General features: G+C 32.4%; 2 protein-coding genes across 4 annotated transcripts in view; one reads left to right on the plus strand and one right to left on the minus strand.

Annotated features, from left to right (window-relative positions):
• The window catches only part of Gbs-70E (Glycogen binding subunit 70E), a 31,638-nt gene extending 16,372 nt beyond the window's left edge, over positions 1-15,266 (plus strand). For all 3 annotated transcript variants that reach the window (XM_014241934.3, XM_036360840.2, XM_014241933.3), the window contains exons 4-8: positions 10,150-10,353; positions 10,462-10,636; positions 10,705-10,842; positions 10,920-11,101; positions 11,202-15,266. In XM_014241934.3, coding sequence (XP_014097409.3) covers positions 10,150-10,353; positions 10,462-10,636; positions 10,705-10,842; positions 10,920-11,101; positions 11,202-11,235 — 733 coding nt within the window. In that variant the 3' untranslated portion in view covers positions 11,236-15,266. The remainder of the gene's footprint in view (positions 1-10,149; positions 10,354-10,461; positions 10,637-10,704; positions 10,843-10,919; positions 11,102-11,201) is intronic.
• A 552-nt stretch (positions 15,267-15,818) lies between these two features.
• Positions 15,819-18,912, minus strand: Mpcp2 (Mitochondrial phosphate carrier protein 2). Its single transcript, XM_014241939.3, has 4 exons — positions 18,805-18,912; positions 18,099-18,522; positions 16,962-17,302; positions 15,819-16,889 (listed from the first exon to the last, which is right to left on the minus strand). Exons 2-4 carry the CDS (start codon positions 18,474-18,476, stop codon positions 16,547-16,549), a joined length of 1,062 nt encoding a protein of 353 aa, XP_014097414.1. The 5' UTR covers positions 18,477-18,522; positions 18,805-18,912; the 3' UTR covers positions 15,819-16,546.
• Between the last annotated feature and the right edge of the window lie 344 nt (positions 18,913-19,256).

Raw genomic sequence — 19,256 nt, forward strand, 5'->3', positions numbered from 1 at the left:
ATACAGTGGCTGCAAATACTTATACTTATATACATGTATGTACATATATATGTATGTATAAATGAAAACTCGGCTTATAGTGTTAAACATATATATATATAGTGGTGTATATAATACCCTTTCCGCCTTGATTACTTAAATTTAGCCACAAACACTGAAATAATGTGCAGAAAGCAAGCGTTTTTGTGTTTTTTTTAAATATTTTTTAAATCTAAAAAATTTCATTTATAAAAAAGCTTTCTAGCAAAAATAATTGTTGCTGATTGCAACAACTTTGGTCTACAATTCGGCGACAACTTTGCATTGCAATGTGTGTTTGTGCGTGTGCTGCAACCGCTGCCGCACGCCTCTTCCAATACTCATAAATTAATTGCGATGATGAACGGTTTTTTAAATGTCAAACAAATTGTTTTTCCCGGTATACAACTAGTCAAAACAACGACATACTTACACATATACATACATACATAGACACACATATATACATATGTATGTATGTAAATGCATTGTAATTGCTGCAATCAAAGCTTTATGCTTTTGCTCACAAACTAGCTGCGAATGTCGCATTATCGTAATTATTATTGTAATCATTGTTGTAATCATTTATTGAGTCTAAAAGTGGCGCGCTGATAACTGGATTTTTACTGCCGGCGCTTAAACTGCGCCGAAGGCTATTAGAAAGCAACACGTACTGCTTATGTTTCTTTGTATGTATGTATGTATGTACTGTATACACCATAAAAAATGGCGCTGCAAAAAGTCACACATATGTACATATATACATGTCCAGTATAGGTGGCTATTAATAAAACGCTGAAATTAATGAATTTCTCTGGCATTTGCCTGCGCTGTGGAGAAATTGAATTCAGCGAATTTCTCTACTCGCATAAATCACAATTTGCGTCAATTTGCGTAAAATTATTTTCACATTAATGATTTTTCATGCCATGAGATGATGCTGTCGCATTTCCGTTACATTGTTGACACACAAATTTTGTAATATTTCGCAAGCGAACGGGTCAGAAAAAAATCGTTTATATAAGTATTATATTTAGAGTAATATATTTTTGTTAATGCTTCTATGGAAAGATCGGAGAACTTTTCGGTTAAAATTCTGAGTCATGAGTTCTGGAAAATATTATTTTTTTTTTTCAGAAATATTAGAGTTAGTTTATGCCGATAATAAATAAATTAAAGCGTTGTGTGAGCGTGCAATTAAAATTTAATTATTTTATCTAGAACTGTAATAATTTCATAATTCATATTTGAACATAAGTATGTACTCATATTATGAGTTATCGCATGAACGATTGATAAAATGTAACGATAAGCAAGCAGTTTATGCTACCTAAGACTATGTACATAAATATATATAAAAACTCATTTCCACATATCTACATACATCCATATATTTGTATGTATTTATACATATATTCTTTTATTAGAGATTGCACGAATCAACTGTAAGGTCGCACCGTGTAATATCTTTATGCTACAGACACAAAAAGTATAAACATAAATATGTAGTATATACATATGTATATTAGGGTGTGCCAAAAAAATTCAAAGTTTTTTTTCACTTCGCAAAATTGGTTGGTCGACACCTCTAAGATAGTAAATAAGATTGTAACGTGTAGGTCCTCTGCTTTACCGTTATCTATTTTCTTCTTATGATTGGATAGAAAAATTATGTATATAAAATAATAATAATAAATTTTAAAAGAAATAGAATGCTCTACTAAATGGTCTTTTACGTTTTTTTTCATAAACCTAAACGTTGTAAAGATATTAATGTTTGAAGTTTGACTATTTCAAAGCAATTTTTTTTTTTTTAAATTTTATATCATTGAGTTAAAAATCATTTTCAATTGCAAAGCTCTCTAATGTATTAAATTTACTTTCCTACAAAAATGTTTTTTTTTTATGTTTTATTTTTTTATTTGTTTTATGTTTTTTGCCTTTGATAGGTCTTAATGTTTGACGATGAATATCTCGTAAACGCTTTACTTAATCGACAACTTATATAGATCATTTTTGTATAGCAGTAAATGTCCTACAAGACTATAAGCTTTGCAATTTGAAATGATGTTCTTTCATTGAGTTATAAAAATCAAAAAAAAAATAATAATAATAAATATTGCCCTATAATAGTCAAAGTTCAAACGTAACGCTTAGGTTTACGAAAAACCATAGAAGACCATTTTGTAGAACCTTCAATTTTCTACAAAATCTATAAAACATGATATTTTTCACGTAGCTGGGAGCGGAATTTGAATTTTTCTATGTGATGATAATAAAAAAAAAAATAGAAAACTGTTAGGCGCAGAACCTTAATGTTACAGCTAAGAGCTCATACTTGGAGAGCACTGCTAAGAGGTGTCTATCAATCAATGTTTCAGAGTACCAAAAGAAAAAAAAACACTTGTTTTTTTTTTACCCACCCTAATTTATATACGTATGTATGCATGCGTATACACAAAATTCACGATAAAAACGCTTTACGCAATAAAACAATGATTTTTTTATTGTTGTACAACAAACATTCACTTGTAATGCAAGTTCATACAAAAACGCGAAAATTTAAGTATTAATATTAAACAAATAAATAAGAAAGCAACGAAGATCACTGTGTGCGTTTATTTATACGAGTATACACACACATGCATGCACTTAAGTATGTAGGTATGTATTATGTGCATGTACTATATTTACATTACAATTATGTAGAGTATATTACCTCGCCACATGGGCGACGGATCATAGATGAATCACGTGAAGTGATCGTGATCGCCCGCCAAGCGTCTGGCACCGATGACTGCGTGTCAACCAAAAATACAACGCAATGAAAGTAAATACATATGTATCTAAAGTAAAATTAAATTAAAATACGCAGCACAGCACAGCACAAATTAAACAGTTTCGCTTGTAAGCGCTAGACGAGAAAAGTTTTCGTTGCTTAACATCGCGGCCATATTGCGTAGACATGGGCGTTGGACGCATGAAAAACGGCGCGCTCTTGCAAAAGTCCTGTAAAGACAGGCAGACTTAGTATTTGCTATGAGTTTGACAATCGCTAATTTAACTTTTATGCGTGCTTAACATTTTTTTTTTAATGATTTAAAGTCGCCGAAAATTAATTGTTTGAAATATCTCAGGCAAATGTTTGATCGCACACTTATTATACATACTTATGTACATTGAATTCAAAAATATATTTTGTATATTAATATTGTATTTTGTTTATTATGCTCCAATTTCTTTCAGTTTTTTCATGTTTCCTTTTTAAATTTTATTTTACGATGAACTCATATTTTATTGTGCTCTAATTTTTAACACGCCCACATATTTATTTTCCTGAAATTAAAATTTTTCGGGTTATTTTTGACAATTTTGCGTCAATTTTTGTGATGAAGAAGCAATATTATTTAACAACAAGCAAGTGGGGAGAATTTCGAACTGTAGCAGGCAAAAACTTCTTCATACATATATTTTACACTTATTTAAGAATGTGTTATCATTTGATGGCAGCAAGATTGCTATATCTTCTTATTTTATTTTATTTATATTTATTTTTTCGTATTTTCTGTTTTTAAAATTGTTTGGAAAACAAAAAATTCTTATTTCTTTTTTACATTAATCAAAAGCTGTTAAGACAACTGAAGTTTTCTCAAATTTTGTAACTGACAGCTGTCAACCGTTTGCTGTCGAAATTGTGATGCTGTTTGACTAAATGTGATTCACCCTGTATCTACGCACGTATATGTATTTGTTCGTTTTGTAATTCTTCTGCTGCAAATTAATCACTGTGTTTGGCATGCCTTCGCAATGGGCAATTATTAAAATGCGCGCTGCTGCCTAATAATAAATTCAATGAGACATGTGATCGTGTGTTGGCATATATTAATATTACGAAAACAGATTTTCGAAAATATTTCAAATTCGACAATAATTATACATTTTGACTGCACTATCATTAAACTTAGTGCACTACTAGTCTGTTGGTATAAATTTAGAACAATTTGATGTTTTGTTAATGGAAATAATTAAATACAACGTCTTCATAATTTCAAAAATTTGGCTACTATTTTTGAATGTTTACTCATTAATATTGCCAGTTTTGTATTTACATGTACTAGTGTGTACATAATACCTAAATCTACATACCTACATACTTAGATATGAATTGGGTTCTTATCAAAAATTTCTTGACCTCGTACAAATTTGTTTTATTCCGCTCAGAATTTTTTTAACTACCAGTTAGCGTATTGTGCGGTTAATGCACTGCGGCATACTGCTGTTTGTGTTGAAAAATTGACATACATATGTATATTCGGTTTCCCAATAGTTATGATATGATTTCTAAGTGTCGTTTCGGCCATTTTTAATATGCAATGATCTGAAATTATTTTTCATTGTGTTCACTAATGTTTACAACTTTATCATGAAAAGATATACGCAGCACAACGTTTACAACGTTTATCGTTCTCCAATTGCAACTCTTCATGCGCTTTTGCCATTTTATAGTCGTAATAATCGTCAACCTGTGCTCGCTATTCGTCGAATAAATAAACAAAACTGTCGATTCTGATGCGAAGAAAATCCACAAATTATTCATGAACAAACATTACATTTAACTAAATTGGTCTGGTGGAATCATCTTACCGTACTTTTTTCGAAATGAAGCTGGTGACACCGTTACTGTCAATAGAGAGCGCTATAGAACGATGATAACCAACTTTTTATGGCCGCAATTGAAAGAAGTTGCTCTTGACAACATCTGGTTCCAACAAGTCGGGGCTACGTGCCACATAGCACGTGCAACAACCGAATTATTGCGAGAAAGGTTTGGGGATTCGATAATTTAAAGAAATTGTGACATTGAATGGCTTACAAGAAGTTATGATTTAACAGCATTAGACTACTTCTTGTGGGATGATTTGAAGTAATTGTTCTTTAGCAACAAACCAGATTCTTTTTAAGCTTTAAAAGTCAATATTGCACTTGCTATTCATGACATACGACTTGATTTAGTGGAAAAAGTACTCGAAAATTATGTTCATCGAATTTGTACCTGCAAATGAAGTCGTGAAGGCCATTTGAATGATGTTATATTCAGAACTTATTTGTATTGATTGTACTTCATATTAAATAAAAAACATTTTAATTTCCTTAACAATTAGTGTGTTTTGGAATAAAAGCATATCACTCATATTGGAAAACCCTGTACAAATGCATCTTTTTTAATAATAAATAAAATTAAAATGCTTATAATTACCGATTACACACCCTGATATTTTTTTTTCTTCCTACGATCTCTTTACTTTCCTCGTGAAAAAGTTATTCAAAAAAGTTTCATACATATGCCTAAGGTTTCTTTAATATTTCGTAATATATTTAATGTTTTCATATAAAAGAGAAATTTTTATTTCCACATAATACAATAGTTACGAATTTAAAATACAGCGCCTCGCATATTAATTTTCCAATTATCGGCTAATTTTATAGGCTTTGCTCTGTTGCTTCCTCGTCTCAAGCCAGCATGGCTACACGCTGCAGTTACGAAAAGCCACCCAAACAATAATTTTTGCAACTGTAAATATTTTGAGCTAGCCTTACGAAAAAATAAAATAAACAGTGAAGTCATCTAAAGAGCGCTAAACGGCAGGCTGCCAACAGTCGATAAAACCGGCTTTGTACTAAAGTGCGCATGCGCCTGCATTTTTGTTTTTCCATGCAACTTTTTTCACTTGTCAAACCAAAACAAACACCCTACAAGTTGTAATAAGCAGTTCAGCGCAGGCGCGCAGTTACTTTTGGGCAGAAGAGCGACACTCTTATGACAACAGCTAATTACGGAGTCAAAAGGCAAACGAACGTAAAATGTAAAATAACAATAAAATGGGGGTATAAAAAATCAAAATAAATAGTGGACAAACACGAATGCAAACATTCAACCCAAATTCGTGGAGAAATCAAGAAGCAAACACCGGCAAGGCTTATCAGCGCCGCTTAAATGTGAGTCGCGCACTGCAAGCCAGCGTATCGTTGACCGCTAGTGAAGACGCCAACGATTTACTTCCACTGCTTCTTTTGATTCAATAATCAAGTCAAGCAAGAAGTAAACCTGTTGCGTGTGAATTGTATAATTCGATATTAAGTGCAACTTCCCAGACAGCGCTGTTATGCTGTTCATCTTGTGATCGCAAGCACCGCTGCCAACCGATCGCTGCACGCACATATATTGGCTATACGCACTTGTTTGCACAGAGACACATTCATATTGGCCACTGTTAGCACCAGCCAGCGCCCACCAATAACCGCCGATCAAGCATTTAACATGCGTTGTCCACATGATCGCCACGAAAGCAAAAAAACGGCAGCGTGGCGCAACGCAGCAAAAACATAAAAACTAATAATAAAAGCAAAGTAAAACAGACGCAACACAAGGCATATTTATAAATAAAAATCAATATATTTCTCGCATACACACATATAGTCGAGTACTTGGTACTCAGCCCACAGCCCAGTGCGCAAGAACGCTGCACATTCCGCAATGCCTTGGAACTCGTGTAAGCCTGCTCTCGTACTTGATATAAAACCTATCTACAAACTGTCGATATGTATGTGTACTAGGGGGGAGCGAAAAAAATAATTTTGTGTTTTTTGCTTAAGGTCAAATTTGTTGATTATAAAACAATAAAATTTTTGGAAAAAAAATTCTAGAGGCCCACTCACTTTTAAAGTAAAGTTTCGAGTTAAAATTTTTATTTCGTAAAAAATGTTTGATAAGTTTTCTAGAAGCTGTGGGGAGTCCTCTTTCTGGCCAATTAAAAGTTATCAACTTAAAAAATTTTTTGTGTTCATTATTGGAGTTTAAAAAAAAGTCTTAAACGACAACATGCTTCCCTTAAGCGTTAAAATAAAATTCGAGTCAAAAACCGTCAAATTCGCTAATTTTTATATAAATGTTTTAATATAAATGTGAAGAGTTTAAACCAAAAAATTTGTTTTGTCCAAAAAAAATGTTAACTCGAAATTTCAATTTTTTTTTTAAGTAATGGGATGTTAAAAAAAAAAATTTTCCAAAAATGTTCTTATTTTATAATCTACAAATTTTACCCTCACGCTAAGCAAACAATATTTTATTTCACGCCACCCTAATGTGTACAACCAACCGTAATATGTAATAATTCGTAAAGCGCGCCACCTAGCGCCTGCTTGGTCTCCATCAGTGATCGAGCGTGCGATCGTTAACACTTGTTACTCCAAGTAATAAAACCGCACAGCTTCAAAGTCGCTGCGATTTTCTCAATGCCTTTAGATTTCTTTCGCAAAACGCATTCTTCACGCTCAAAGACACGCATACATAAGTACAACGAGTGTCTAGTATTATATACAACAAAAATACACGGTAGACGCACTGAGCGATTGTTACTACGAGCGACTGAGAGCATTTATATGGCAATGTGTGACTGGAGAGCTTTGCAGAAGTGAGTCTGCATACGTAATCTACGCACTTTTATATGTTGTAGACAAAACAGCGTCGAGCAGGAAAATGAACGTGTCTTCAGTGTGATCCTTCTGCAAACCTGAACAATACAACAATGCGCCGATTGCGGTCAGACACTGATAGGCGAATGCACCGACGCCGTGTAAGCCACTGACCTCATTGCTTGTAGGTATTGTAATTTATAAATATGCGCACGCAAAGGGTGTTAAAGTTAGCAGTGTTGCGAATTTCACTTTTAGCAGGCTCGATGGCTAATAAACGCACAAACAAGTTAGCAAATATTGACTTGCTTTGCATTTATCGGCCTAATTCTGTTTATTTCTCACGGTTTAAATCCCGCTCACCAGTGGCGCCTAACATTTTCACTCGCCTTCCATAAAAATAAAAAAACCGCTGTTTCAGTTTCAGCAGTCGGCATGCGTTCGCTTGCTGTAGCAATTATGGGCAGATAGCTAATTTGCATGCGATAAATATTAATAGAAAATGTTAATTATAAAGCCAACGTGTGTTTGTGTGTTTATTCGTGCTGAATCGTTAATTAATTAGCTAACTCTTTTATATAGAGCCATCAAAACGAGATTTCACGATTTCACAGCATTGAGCAGAGATTTATAAATTAAATTATACATACATACAAACATACATATAAGGTACTTGATTAGACAATACACTTCTAAGTAATCCAAACTTAATTGATTGTAATTAAAATAACGGTATTAGTTTAAAACACAATTTTTTGCTTATATTTTGAATTTACACTGAAAAAAAATATATTAATACCTTTCGAAAACATTTGAATAAAATTTCATTAAAAAATATAGTTTTAATGTGTTTAACATATTTTAATGTAGTTAATATTTTGTTAAAATTGTGGTTGCCATATTGTTATTTGCATAAATTTGTTACGTGAAAATTTGTTTGCAGTTATTTTATACATAATTTTGATGTAACTGTATTTTTTATCACACAAAAAAATTATAGAAATTATTTTAAATAAATAAAAAATTACAAAAAATATTTGAGTTGTCAAAAATATTTAAAATCAAGAATTTCGAAGATTGTTCTTGATACAAATGTTGATTTAACACTTAAAACAATAAAAAAATATATATAAAAATAGTTTTAAATAAATAAAAAATTACAAAAATATTTGAACTGTCAAAAATATTTTAAATCAGTATTATTTTGTAAAATTTCTAGATCTTTCGAAGATTGTTCTTGATAAAAATGTTGATTTAACACTTAAAACATTAAAACGCTCGAAATTTTTAAATTGAAAGAAAATGTGGTTGTAACTGTATTTTTTATCCCGCAAAAAAATTATATAAAAATAATTTTAAATAAATAAAAAATTACAAAAATATTTGAACTGTCAAAAATATTTTAAATCAGTATTATTTTGTAAAATTTCTAGATCTTTCGAAGATTGTTCTGGATAAAAATGTTGATTTAACAATTAAAACAATAAAAAATAAAAATATTAAACTGTAAATTTGCAAATTGAAAGAAAATGTTGTTTTTAATGAATTTTTTATTTCGCCAAAAAATTATAAAAATAATTTAATATAAATAAAAAATTACAAAAATGTTTAAACTGTCCACAATATGCAAAATTGGTATTATTTTGTAATTTTTCTAGATCTTACGAAGATTGTTCTTGATAAAAATGTTGATTTCTGCTAAGAAAGCTCTGAAAGGCTTCTTTGACACTCATTCAATCACTGCCACAAGCACATACATATGCATATGTATACAAATACTTAAAAAGTGCAATTCACTTTCATTTTAGGATTTTTGTTTTTTAATTGTTGGACCTTACGTGGTCACCTCACCTATCAACAATATTTTTTCACACCATTTAATGTATGTATGTATGTAGTAAATAAGGCAATTTACATCACGAGATGCCGCATGCCACATCTGTTCGCTATATATGTATATACATATATGTAGGCACCTACATACATATGTATGTGTGTATAGTGGATTTATTGATTTAAATTTAGATGACTTATTCACATTGAAGACCAACGCAACTGGTTTTCTAATGGGCCAGCTGCGAAGTCGACCCTATAAATAACTTTGAAAACAAACCGTATTATTACTGAGGAAACCGAGAAAACCGAAAAAACCTTAAAAACACCTTCACCTCCTGACCGCATCACGGCACATAGGTCTCGAGACACTTTCAATTCAAATGCCAAGCTTAATTAAAAATTCTTCATTTTCTTGGCGTCAGTAACGAGTCGAGCAATGCAATATTTGGCGAGATTTTTATTTTGCGTTGGCAGCAAAATAAAATATACCACTGTTGGTATTTTGCTCAAGTTGTTGTTGTTTGTTTTATGTCACTTGCAATCTTTTTTAACAAAATCCGGTGGGTGTGATGTCTTGTTGATGCGTTATTGGTTGAGTTCTTTGGCGGATGGCGTGATCGACGCCTGTTTCAAATGCTAAATTCGAAATATATATAATATGTAGAAACATGTGCCCACCGACTGTATTGCAACATATATCGATTTTCGCATTTTTTCGCTTTTAAAAGAGATCAACAATTAATTTTAAACATTATTATATTCAACATGTTATTTGCAATAAAATTTTAGTTTAATGTAATTTCGCTTTTCTTGCGCTTTCAGCCGCTGTACCAAGCGAGTGATCTTCGCTGACGATGAGGGTCAACCGCTAACGGAGGTGCGCGTCATGTCCGAGCCCTCGAATGTGCCGCCATTGTGGAGCACGAAATTCTTGGAGCAAATTACACAGGGCCTCGTTAGTCCACATCCGGCCGATCAATGGACCGTCGACTTCAAACAACCAGCATCCGATTACTTAACATTTAGGTGAGTACAAAGCTCGCAGGAGAACGTAAAAAAACAATTTTCATTAAAAAAATTTTCATTAAAACATTTGCACTTGTAAATTAATTAAAATAAATGTCTGCATTACAGAGAAAAAATCGATCTTGACTTTGTCTCTCTTGAAAATGTGATTGTCAAGGATGAGGAGTCCATTGTTGTAGGTACGGTGAAAGTGAAGAACATCTCTTTCGAAAAGGAAGTCGTTGTACGCGTCACATGGGACGACTGGAAAAACCAGCAGGACATATTCTGTACCTTCGCGAGGGTGAGTTCAAAGCAAACTTCGTACAAAAAGTGCTTGGCACTAATTATTTTGTTTCTGTGTGTTTTTAGGCTTATGGTCCAGCTACCTATGCGCACGTCGTCTTCGATACGTTCTCATTTAAGATCACATTGCCGCCATCTTCCAAGCGTCTTGAATTCTGCATTTGCTATCGTGGTAATAACCAAGAATACTGGGATAATAATGGGGTAGGACATAATATTCATTATGCTCACATAAATATTTCAATAATTAATCATTCGTCTTTATCTACTCTTTTACACAGGGTAAGAACTATACTATCACAAAGCGTTCACCCTTCTACTACAACGCTCTCTCGCCATATGACAAGAATTCATCACGCAATTCCTGCCGCGGTCATGTGATGTCAACACTTTCCGAAGCGCTGAGCAATTCGAAAGAGTATCAGGCACAGAAGAATTGGAGTCAGGAGTCAGGCCCCTACTGGTAAATGTCATTATAATTAAAAGCAAGCAGTCAAGCTGTTGGTGAGCAAACTTGAATGAACAGTGAAGCTAAACAAGGAAAATTTCCTCAAATTCAACAGGCAACAAAAACAGATCGAGGAGAAATATTGGTGATGGATTATAGATAGGATGCAAGTCTAACGCAGCGCTAGGAGCACAGGCTCACATCAAAAGCGCAAACAACAATGCAGTAGAAAAGAATCTGACATAAATGCCAATAAAGAACAACTAGATTAGATGCAGCAACAATTACAAAAACAAGCAATAACAAATGAAACCCCAAAACAAGACAAATGTACGCACAAGTACGAGGGTCGGTGACAACAGACTAAACCGTGTGTGAGTAAACTGAAGTGCACCAAAACTCATTACCACAACTTGTAAGAATTGTTAAGCGATTACGATAATCAAAAGCAACAACAAATACAAAATAAAATTGTAGCATTTGATCGAGTTAAAACGCGTAGTGACGGTCAAAACACCAAAACTAAGGAAAATATTATAAAACATATATTTTACAGCTGGACAGTGTAGTGAGAGAAAATTCAGTGCAATATTTGAGAACCGATTGTGGACATTTTGAAAAGCTTTAACTTAAAATCATTAAAAAAAAAACCGATTTAGTGACCCCTGCATGTGTTAGCATTTTGAGGGCCTCAACAATAAAGACTTTGAGATGGAGCAGTGATATTAACACGTTGACTAATTATACAAACGTAAGCAAGTGAAAAGTTGTAGAGAGTTAACTAGTAAACTTAAAAACTACGTTGTAACAGAAATCAATACGTAGGCAAGGCAAAGCACAGCCATTTTGTAGAGTTTAGTTAAGAAGTTAATAAAGGCAGTGACAAACTTAAATGAGCTGAGCTTGTAATCCGCACGCACAAACTTGTTTGGCCAGCATTAATGCGTAACTTAAGTGAAGTCGAGCTGGTTTCGACTACACGGCCAACAAGTGGAGTTGCGTTGCGTTAGCGCATAAAATGTACATGCCACTTTTAGTAGCGCTAAATAATTTTAATCAATGTGAAATTTACTATTTTTATTTGTATACTACTTGAGGCAACAACAAAGAAGTTCGGTGTATGCCACTTTAACGTGAACTTTGTTGATATCTCAAGCACAAATGATTCCTACATAGCTTATAAAACGTGATGACTTGCCATTTATAGCCTGCGCAATGACTCACTGGCATACCTAAGGCTATGCGCATAGTGCAGCAAAGCGACACAAGCAGCAAAAGTAAGCACAGTGCGTTTCAATACAATACGCAAACTTACTTTTGTTGGCTTTGCCTAACTTTGACTTTGCTGCGCGCATGCGCTAGACTTTACAGAAATAATAATAGCATCTTATCTAAACGTTGGAACTTCAATGCATTACTTTTTCACGTTTTTGAAGTTCTAAGTCGTGTAGATAGGCAAGAAATACAATAAAGCAAATAAGAGTACGGTAACAAGAAAACTTTATACGAACATTTAGTAACCAAAATACGAATGCAAACTCAATATTTACTAGAAAATCTGCTAAACTACTGTGTTAGGGTGTTTGCATAGGCGTTTGGGGCCATAGTAGTGTTTAGCGTTAGCTTAGAGTAAAGAAAGTGAGTACAATCATGCAGGAACTACTTGAAACTATGCATACAAGCGCTAAAAAATAGCAAGCGTTTCTTAAACTAGTAACTTATGTTATAACAAAAACAACAATATGAAAACTACAAACATCAATGCGTAAGCATAAGCAAAAAAATGATAACGCCACGTACATATATGTATATCTAAACACTAAAATACGCCTACATATAGTAATAAAAAAATATATATATATACAAATTATAGTTGTAAGTTTGCAAACAAACACTTGCTATAGACATTTAGTGTAGTTGTAAGCGGCAAATATTGTGTTATGTGCGCGGAGTTTGTGTGATTGTTAACTGCGTTCTTTTATTATATAAACAAGCATATTTTATTTTGTGGGTTATAGACGCATAAATTCATAACGATTCTTGTGCTGACGATTTTTTAAAATGGTTTTTTATATTTACTTACTTTTTTACAAGTCGTTTCTCGGCTACCACAATTGCTTGCAACATGAGCACTGTGTTTTCAACTTCGCTTATTGTATGAAGCTTAGCCATAACTGTAATTATTATTTTTGTTAAAAAAATTTTTTTTTTTTTGAAGAAAACAACTAACGGTTGATCCGAGTAGTGGTACTTTTTTCAATTGACTTTTTTTTTTGACAGATCAAAGTCACGTAATCAAGATCAAGAACTCGAAAGGGATCACGCTTTAGAAAACACGCTGCTTGTGTTGCAGCGACGTTAATGGGCAAACTAATTTTTATGTCAAAAATAATATATATGTATATATAACTGTTTATTTGTGATTATTTTTATATACTCGACTTAATGATTCTGTTGCAACGCCACAGGCCGTCTCAATGGCACTTGTAATGTGTGTAATTGTTTTTTATTTGATTTTATGTAAACTGACAATAATTTATATTTTTAACCACAACAAACCAATAATTTACTATATATTATGCACTATTTTTTTTTAATTTTTATAAAATCTATTTTTTTTTTAATTTTTATAAAATCTATTTTTTTTTTTTAATTTTTATAAAATCTATTTATTTTTTATTTTTATAAAACGTTTTAATTACGCAACGACATTTATATTGTATGTATATGGTTTTGTATGTTCTTTTTGTAAGCAATGCACATTTTTAAATAGTTTTTGTAACAAAATGAATAAATAAGCAAAACAAAAAATAAACAATTTTGTAAATATTAATTTTAACGTCTAGTTTTATATATATATATATACTATATGTAAATTGTTACGTTTTTAAGCGTGTGTAAGTAATTTCGAATATGTTGCCATACAAAAAGGAAAATTTTTTCACTTTTGTTACAATTTCAAATGCAATAAAAAGCCAGTAAATAATATAGAGACAGCAAAATACAAATGAAAAAAAAAATATTAATAAATAAAAATTGAAAAATGAATGTATAATAAAAGCATAAACAAAATTTTATAGGTAACTAATATTTTTAAGCTGGATTTTAATTTCTTAATTTGTTAACCTAGCATATGCATAATGTTAGCACACATTACATTTTTACTTATTCTCGCGTTTGTATCTGAAACTGTAAGACTGAAATGGTTGTTAAGAAAGTTACATAAAAAATTTTGCTTAACAAAAACAAATTGTACGTTGTTTGTTAAATTTTACGCAATTTTTTTTTTTTTAATTGGCAGCTAATTGAAGACTTTCACAAAAGGCGAAAAGTGCATGCATACATACATACATGCATATGTATATACGACTTTAAGTTAAAAATCGTGTTTTTTCTGTCAATAGAGCAGTTTTAAATTGAAAAAAATAATTAACCTAAAAATAACACGAGTGAAGCACCGCCTAAACTCGTTTTTGTTTTACACAACGAAAATAACACGCACACAGCGCTTAATGAGTGTTGAATTAAATGCAAAATTAATTTATACATTTGCTTCAAAGTGCTAAATTTGCGTTTAGCAAAATCAAAAATATATATCTGCACATATCAAGACAAAGAAAACGGTTTTAAACACCTACATATATATGTTTGTATGTATGTATGTCATGTGTGTACTTTTATGTAGCGTTTACGCTGCAGTTGGCCTTCAAAAATAATTATGCTCTAAAAATAATACAAAATATACTGAGTATCAGCATTATACTCTTGTCATATGTTCCATTTCACCCCACGGGTTTGTTAAGCCATTAGAGAGATATATGGTTTTACCGCAATTTAGACCGCGCTATACCATTTCAACATACGTTTTTCTATTTGCTTGGTTTTGCGTTTCCTTTAACTAAAATAAATATTTTTAATGCCATGTACATATGTAAAGACCATATATATTATATAAAATACTTGAATTGTTTGACATGAAATCAAGCTATTATCTTTAAATGAGCCATATGTGTAATTGTTAAACGCGATTTGTAGATATTTAGCTTTTAAATTAGCATAAGAACAACAAATGTATATTTTTTAGATTAAGACAAACATATACAAATACCTATACTTGTACATAAATACATATACTACAAAGTTCTAAATAAAATTTTTTTTTTTTTTCAATATAAATATATTTTTTACTTGTGTTTTTTTGTTGTTGTAGTGGCAGAAAACATCCCTGCTGTAATTTGCCGTTGCTGCCGATTTGGCAGCGCTTGACCGGCCAAAATCCGAGTCCGTTCCGGTTACGTAGGCCCGACTGTAATTGGAACGAATTTTTTTTATAATTTTTATTAATTTTTTTTTGTTTTATTATTTTTTTTTATTTCTTACTTTAATATTTTATTATTTTTATTTTATAATTATTTTTATTTTTTTATAATTATTATATTTTTTATATGACTTGAATTTTTTTGTCTTTATTTTTTATTATTATTATAATTTTTTTTTATTTTTTTGTTTTTATATTATTTTTATTTTTTTTTTATTCTACTTTTTTTAAAATTATTTTTCTTATTTTTATTATTTCTTTTTTTTTCTTATTTTTATTTTTTTTCTTATTTTTATTTAATTATTTATATTTTTTTTAATTTTTTTATTTTAATTTTTTTTTAGTATTTTTTTATTTTTTTTTTTCGAGTTCATACTTACCCACTCAACTTTTAAACTAAGAAAGAAACACAGCTTCTTAGTTTTGAACATTTTACTATATTTTTTCGGACAACGTTAGCAACGCTGTTTAGCGGGGATTACAAAAAACATAGATAAAACGATACATATTTTATACTTTTTACTTAATGCTGCTAAACTAGTGTTACAATCGTTAGTAAATTTGCCATAACGCTTTGCATAACTTTTTTTCCCTGCTCGCACACAAATAGAATTTTAACATTTAAAAAGGCTATACAAGTTAAGTGTTTGAAAATATGAAATAAGTAGTTAAAAATATATACAGAATGTTTTTTTGGAGTTAATTAGTTAATTTTAAATAGAAATGCATAGTTTCTAGCGGGACATTTACATTACCCACTGGAATGCCAGAATTATGTTGCTTTAAATGCTGTGAAAATTAACCTATAGTAAAGTTAGTGTATGTGCTATAACATTGTGTTTCCACTCTTTTCACCTTAAACACTATGTTTTATAAGCAGTTATATGCATTTTAGAAGCGTATCGTCTTTCTTCTTTTGCTTCCCCAATAAATGCGTCGATACGTATGTCCGAGTCAATGTGTATGTATATTCACTGTATTCACTCGTCCTGTTCCGGTAACCTTGCTATACTTTTTTGCATCTTAACTACTGTAACTGTGACGACTTAATACCGTCTCACTTTAATATCGCTGGCTGAACTTATTTAATTTAGATACGTATTGTAGTTTGCTGATGAGTTTCGTTTAAATCTAAAATTGGTTTAAGCTTCGACTTTAGCCTTGAGGGAAGCTGGCATCTCTGGTGGTGGTGGACGTGGCAGAGCCAAGGCAACCTTGACACCGTCGTAGATGAACCATTGCAGGGCAGTGAGTGTACCGATCATAATGATACGTGGCGTCAGACCATTCCACATACCCATGAAGCCGAGCGATTTAGCCACTTGGATGGCAGAGGAGCCCTTAGCTTGGTTCAATTTAGAAACGACCACATCAGCAGGATGCGATACAATGGCACAGAAGACACCAGCAATGTAACCAGCAGCGAATGTCACCACCAATTGTTCACCCTTGGTGCATTCGACACGTGGCTTGGGTACAACGTGTCTAATTGGAAAAACCAGATGAATTTAAAATATATTCTAAAAACTAAAGAGTAAGGACAGTTACGTTACTTACTTGTACAACAATTCCACGGTGCGTTCGAAGCAAGCGAACTTCATCATGGTGTATGGAATTTGACGCATCCACAATGGTACCAGACCCTTGTAGAAAGCACCGACACCTTCATCCTTGATCATCTTTGGCAAAGCCTCGCGAAGATTGTTGGCAAAGCCAGGTGTGGTCTGGATCTTAACCTTGGCAGCTTCCATTGGAGCCAAAGCGATATCGGCGAAGAATTCAGCCGATGCAGAGGCAGCCAAATACAACCATGTACGGTACAAGTATGAATTCTCTTCACCCAAGATGTTGGAGTAGTATACTTTGAAGACTTCATACAAACCGAACTTGCACAGACCCTACAAGTTGTATGAGTAAACAAACATAAAAAATACATAAATAAAAATATAAACAAATATTATATTAACCTAAAAATCTCTAGCAAATACATGGTTTTAAAGAAAATTCGCACTAACTTTTAAGCTGTGATATGCGATACTATATTTTTGATATAAATAAAACTAAATATTATACAAAAAAAAATTTTAATTAAAAATATTAGGTTTTTGTCTAAAACTTTGAACTACTTTTATATATGGTACATACATATATATATGTATTTGCTTATCTTATGTGATGCCATTTTAATTACCAAACCATAAATACAATTTTATCACATGACGACAAAAACTAAATTAATGACGTCGTGTGGAAATGCTGATATCTGATAAATCAAACTTTGGTTAAGAGGGTGAAAGAAAAAAAGCAAAAGGTGAAAGTCAGACGTAATAAGCATACACATTAATCATACAATGTTCGTCAGGTGAGATTAACAAATAGCGGTTTTAAATAACATATACCGATTAGTTTTGATGTGTAGCAATGAAATAAATCGAATAAGTAATTTTAGCATTAAAAATCAATAAGCCGATAACAACAAGGGATTGTGTAACCTCGATACAATATTGAGAATTTTCTCATTTCTTATTTCGACGTCCTCCACAAGTGTACATCGATTGGTATCTTCACAAAACTCGCTTGACTGCACTAATTTTAGCTATTAGCATGTTCCATTTTATGAAGATTTTTAACTTATTTGTTTGCACACATTAAAATCACGTGCGAATACCATTTTCACTTCGCCCACTCACTCACCTGTGCTGAGTAGCCGAAGAATGTTGGAGCCCAGCCCTTAGCCAGACCACGTGCGCCTTCCTCAGCAATGGTAACCTTGAAGCCGTTGATCAAATTCTTGTACTTTTTGGGGTCAACTTGCAGACGGCATTTCACCAAATCCAACGGTACGACGAAGGTGTGTGTAGTACCGCAGGACAGAATGCCGCCGACACCGCATAGCGCAAAGTATTTGTTGCTGCCGAATTCGCACGAATCACCGCTAGGTGTTGCAGCTGCCTGAATCTGGCGTCCGGGCACTGGGCCAGTCGCCGACTTACCGGTGTTGTCGCATTGGACTTTAGTAAATGGAGTGCGCAATGGCGAGTTTTTGGCAGCTTCAAACAGTGATGAGAACATTTTTGATTATGTTACTTTTCCCTGTTTCGGTTAATCCTTTTGCAAACTGGAATTTAGTAAAAACAAAAAAAAAAGAAATTATGTAGACTAAACTTAGAACAAGGTCGGTTTTAATCCACAAAAACCATCCCTCTTATTGAGGTTACATAACGTTGTAGTTGCTGACGAATGTACAAAAATTTTAAGAAAGCTTTACTTTGTTTATACAGCCTAGCTTTATGTTTTATATTTGTTTACTACAACAAAGTTATCTTTCTTCCAATCTTGTGCTCATATAATGCCAAATAAATATTTAATTATGCAATTTAGTTTAAATTTTAACACTTACACAGACAGCACCTATTTCGGGCACGAGAAAGACACTTAAGAAGAAAATGTCTGCTGTTCACCTGACAGATAAACACCAACGAATTACTCGTTACTATCAAACAGCGTTGCTTTTATGGATCCAACTCGTTCTTTTACAGCTGAGTTCTTGATTCGAGAACAGAATAAAACTTAACACAACGTAATAACTTGAATTGCATATTAATTATAGAAACCACTATAATTTCCACCGACATTTTGCTATTTAAAATGTTATATACCAATATCTACTATATACCCAAAACTCCGAATAGAAGAAGAGAACGTATATTATAGATAGATAGATAGATTAATTTTGAGGTATGCACCGCGACCTATGTTCTATTATGCCCTCCCCTAAGTAATATCGACTCATCTAGCCCCAGCATGTTGATAAACTTCAATATATTGCTGGGTGCTAGTGAAGCCATACAA

Source organism: Bactrocera oleae, chromosome 6 (assembly GCF_042242935.1).
Source record: "Bactrocera oleae isolate idBacOlea1 chromosome 6, idBacOlea1, whole genome shotgun sequence".
Lineage (NCBI taxonomy): Eukaryota > Metazoa > Arthropoda > Insecta > Diptera > Tephritidae > Bactrocera > Bactrocera oleae.

Excerpts from the sequence above, each read along its gene's own strand:
- Mpcp2 (XM_014241939.3), bottom strand. The coding sequence starts at position 18,476 with ATGTTCTCATCACTGTTTGAAGCTGCCAAAAACTCGCCATTGCGCACT. Across the intron at positions 17,303-18,098 it reads TCTTCGGCTACTCAGCACAG|GGTCTGTGCAAGTTCGGTTT; the intron begins GTGAGTGAGTGG and ends TACAACTTGTAG. Across the intron at positions 16,890-16,961 it reads ACCGTGGAATTGTTGTACAA|ACACGTTGTACCCAAGCCAC; the intron begins GTAAGTAACGTA and ends TTTTCCAATTAG.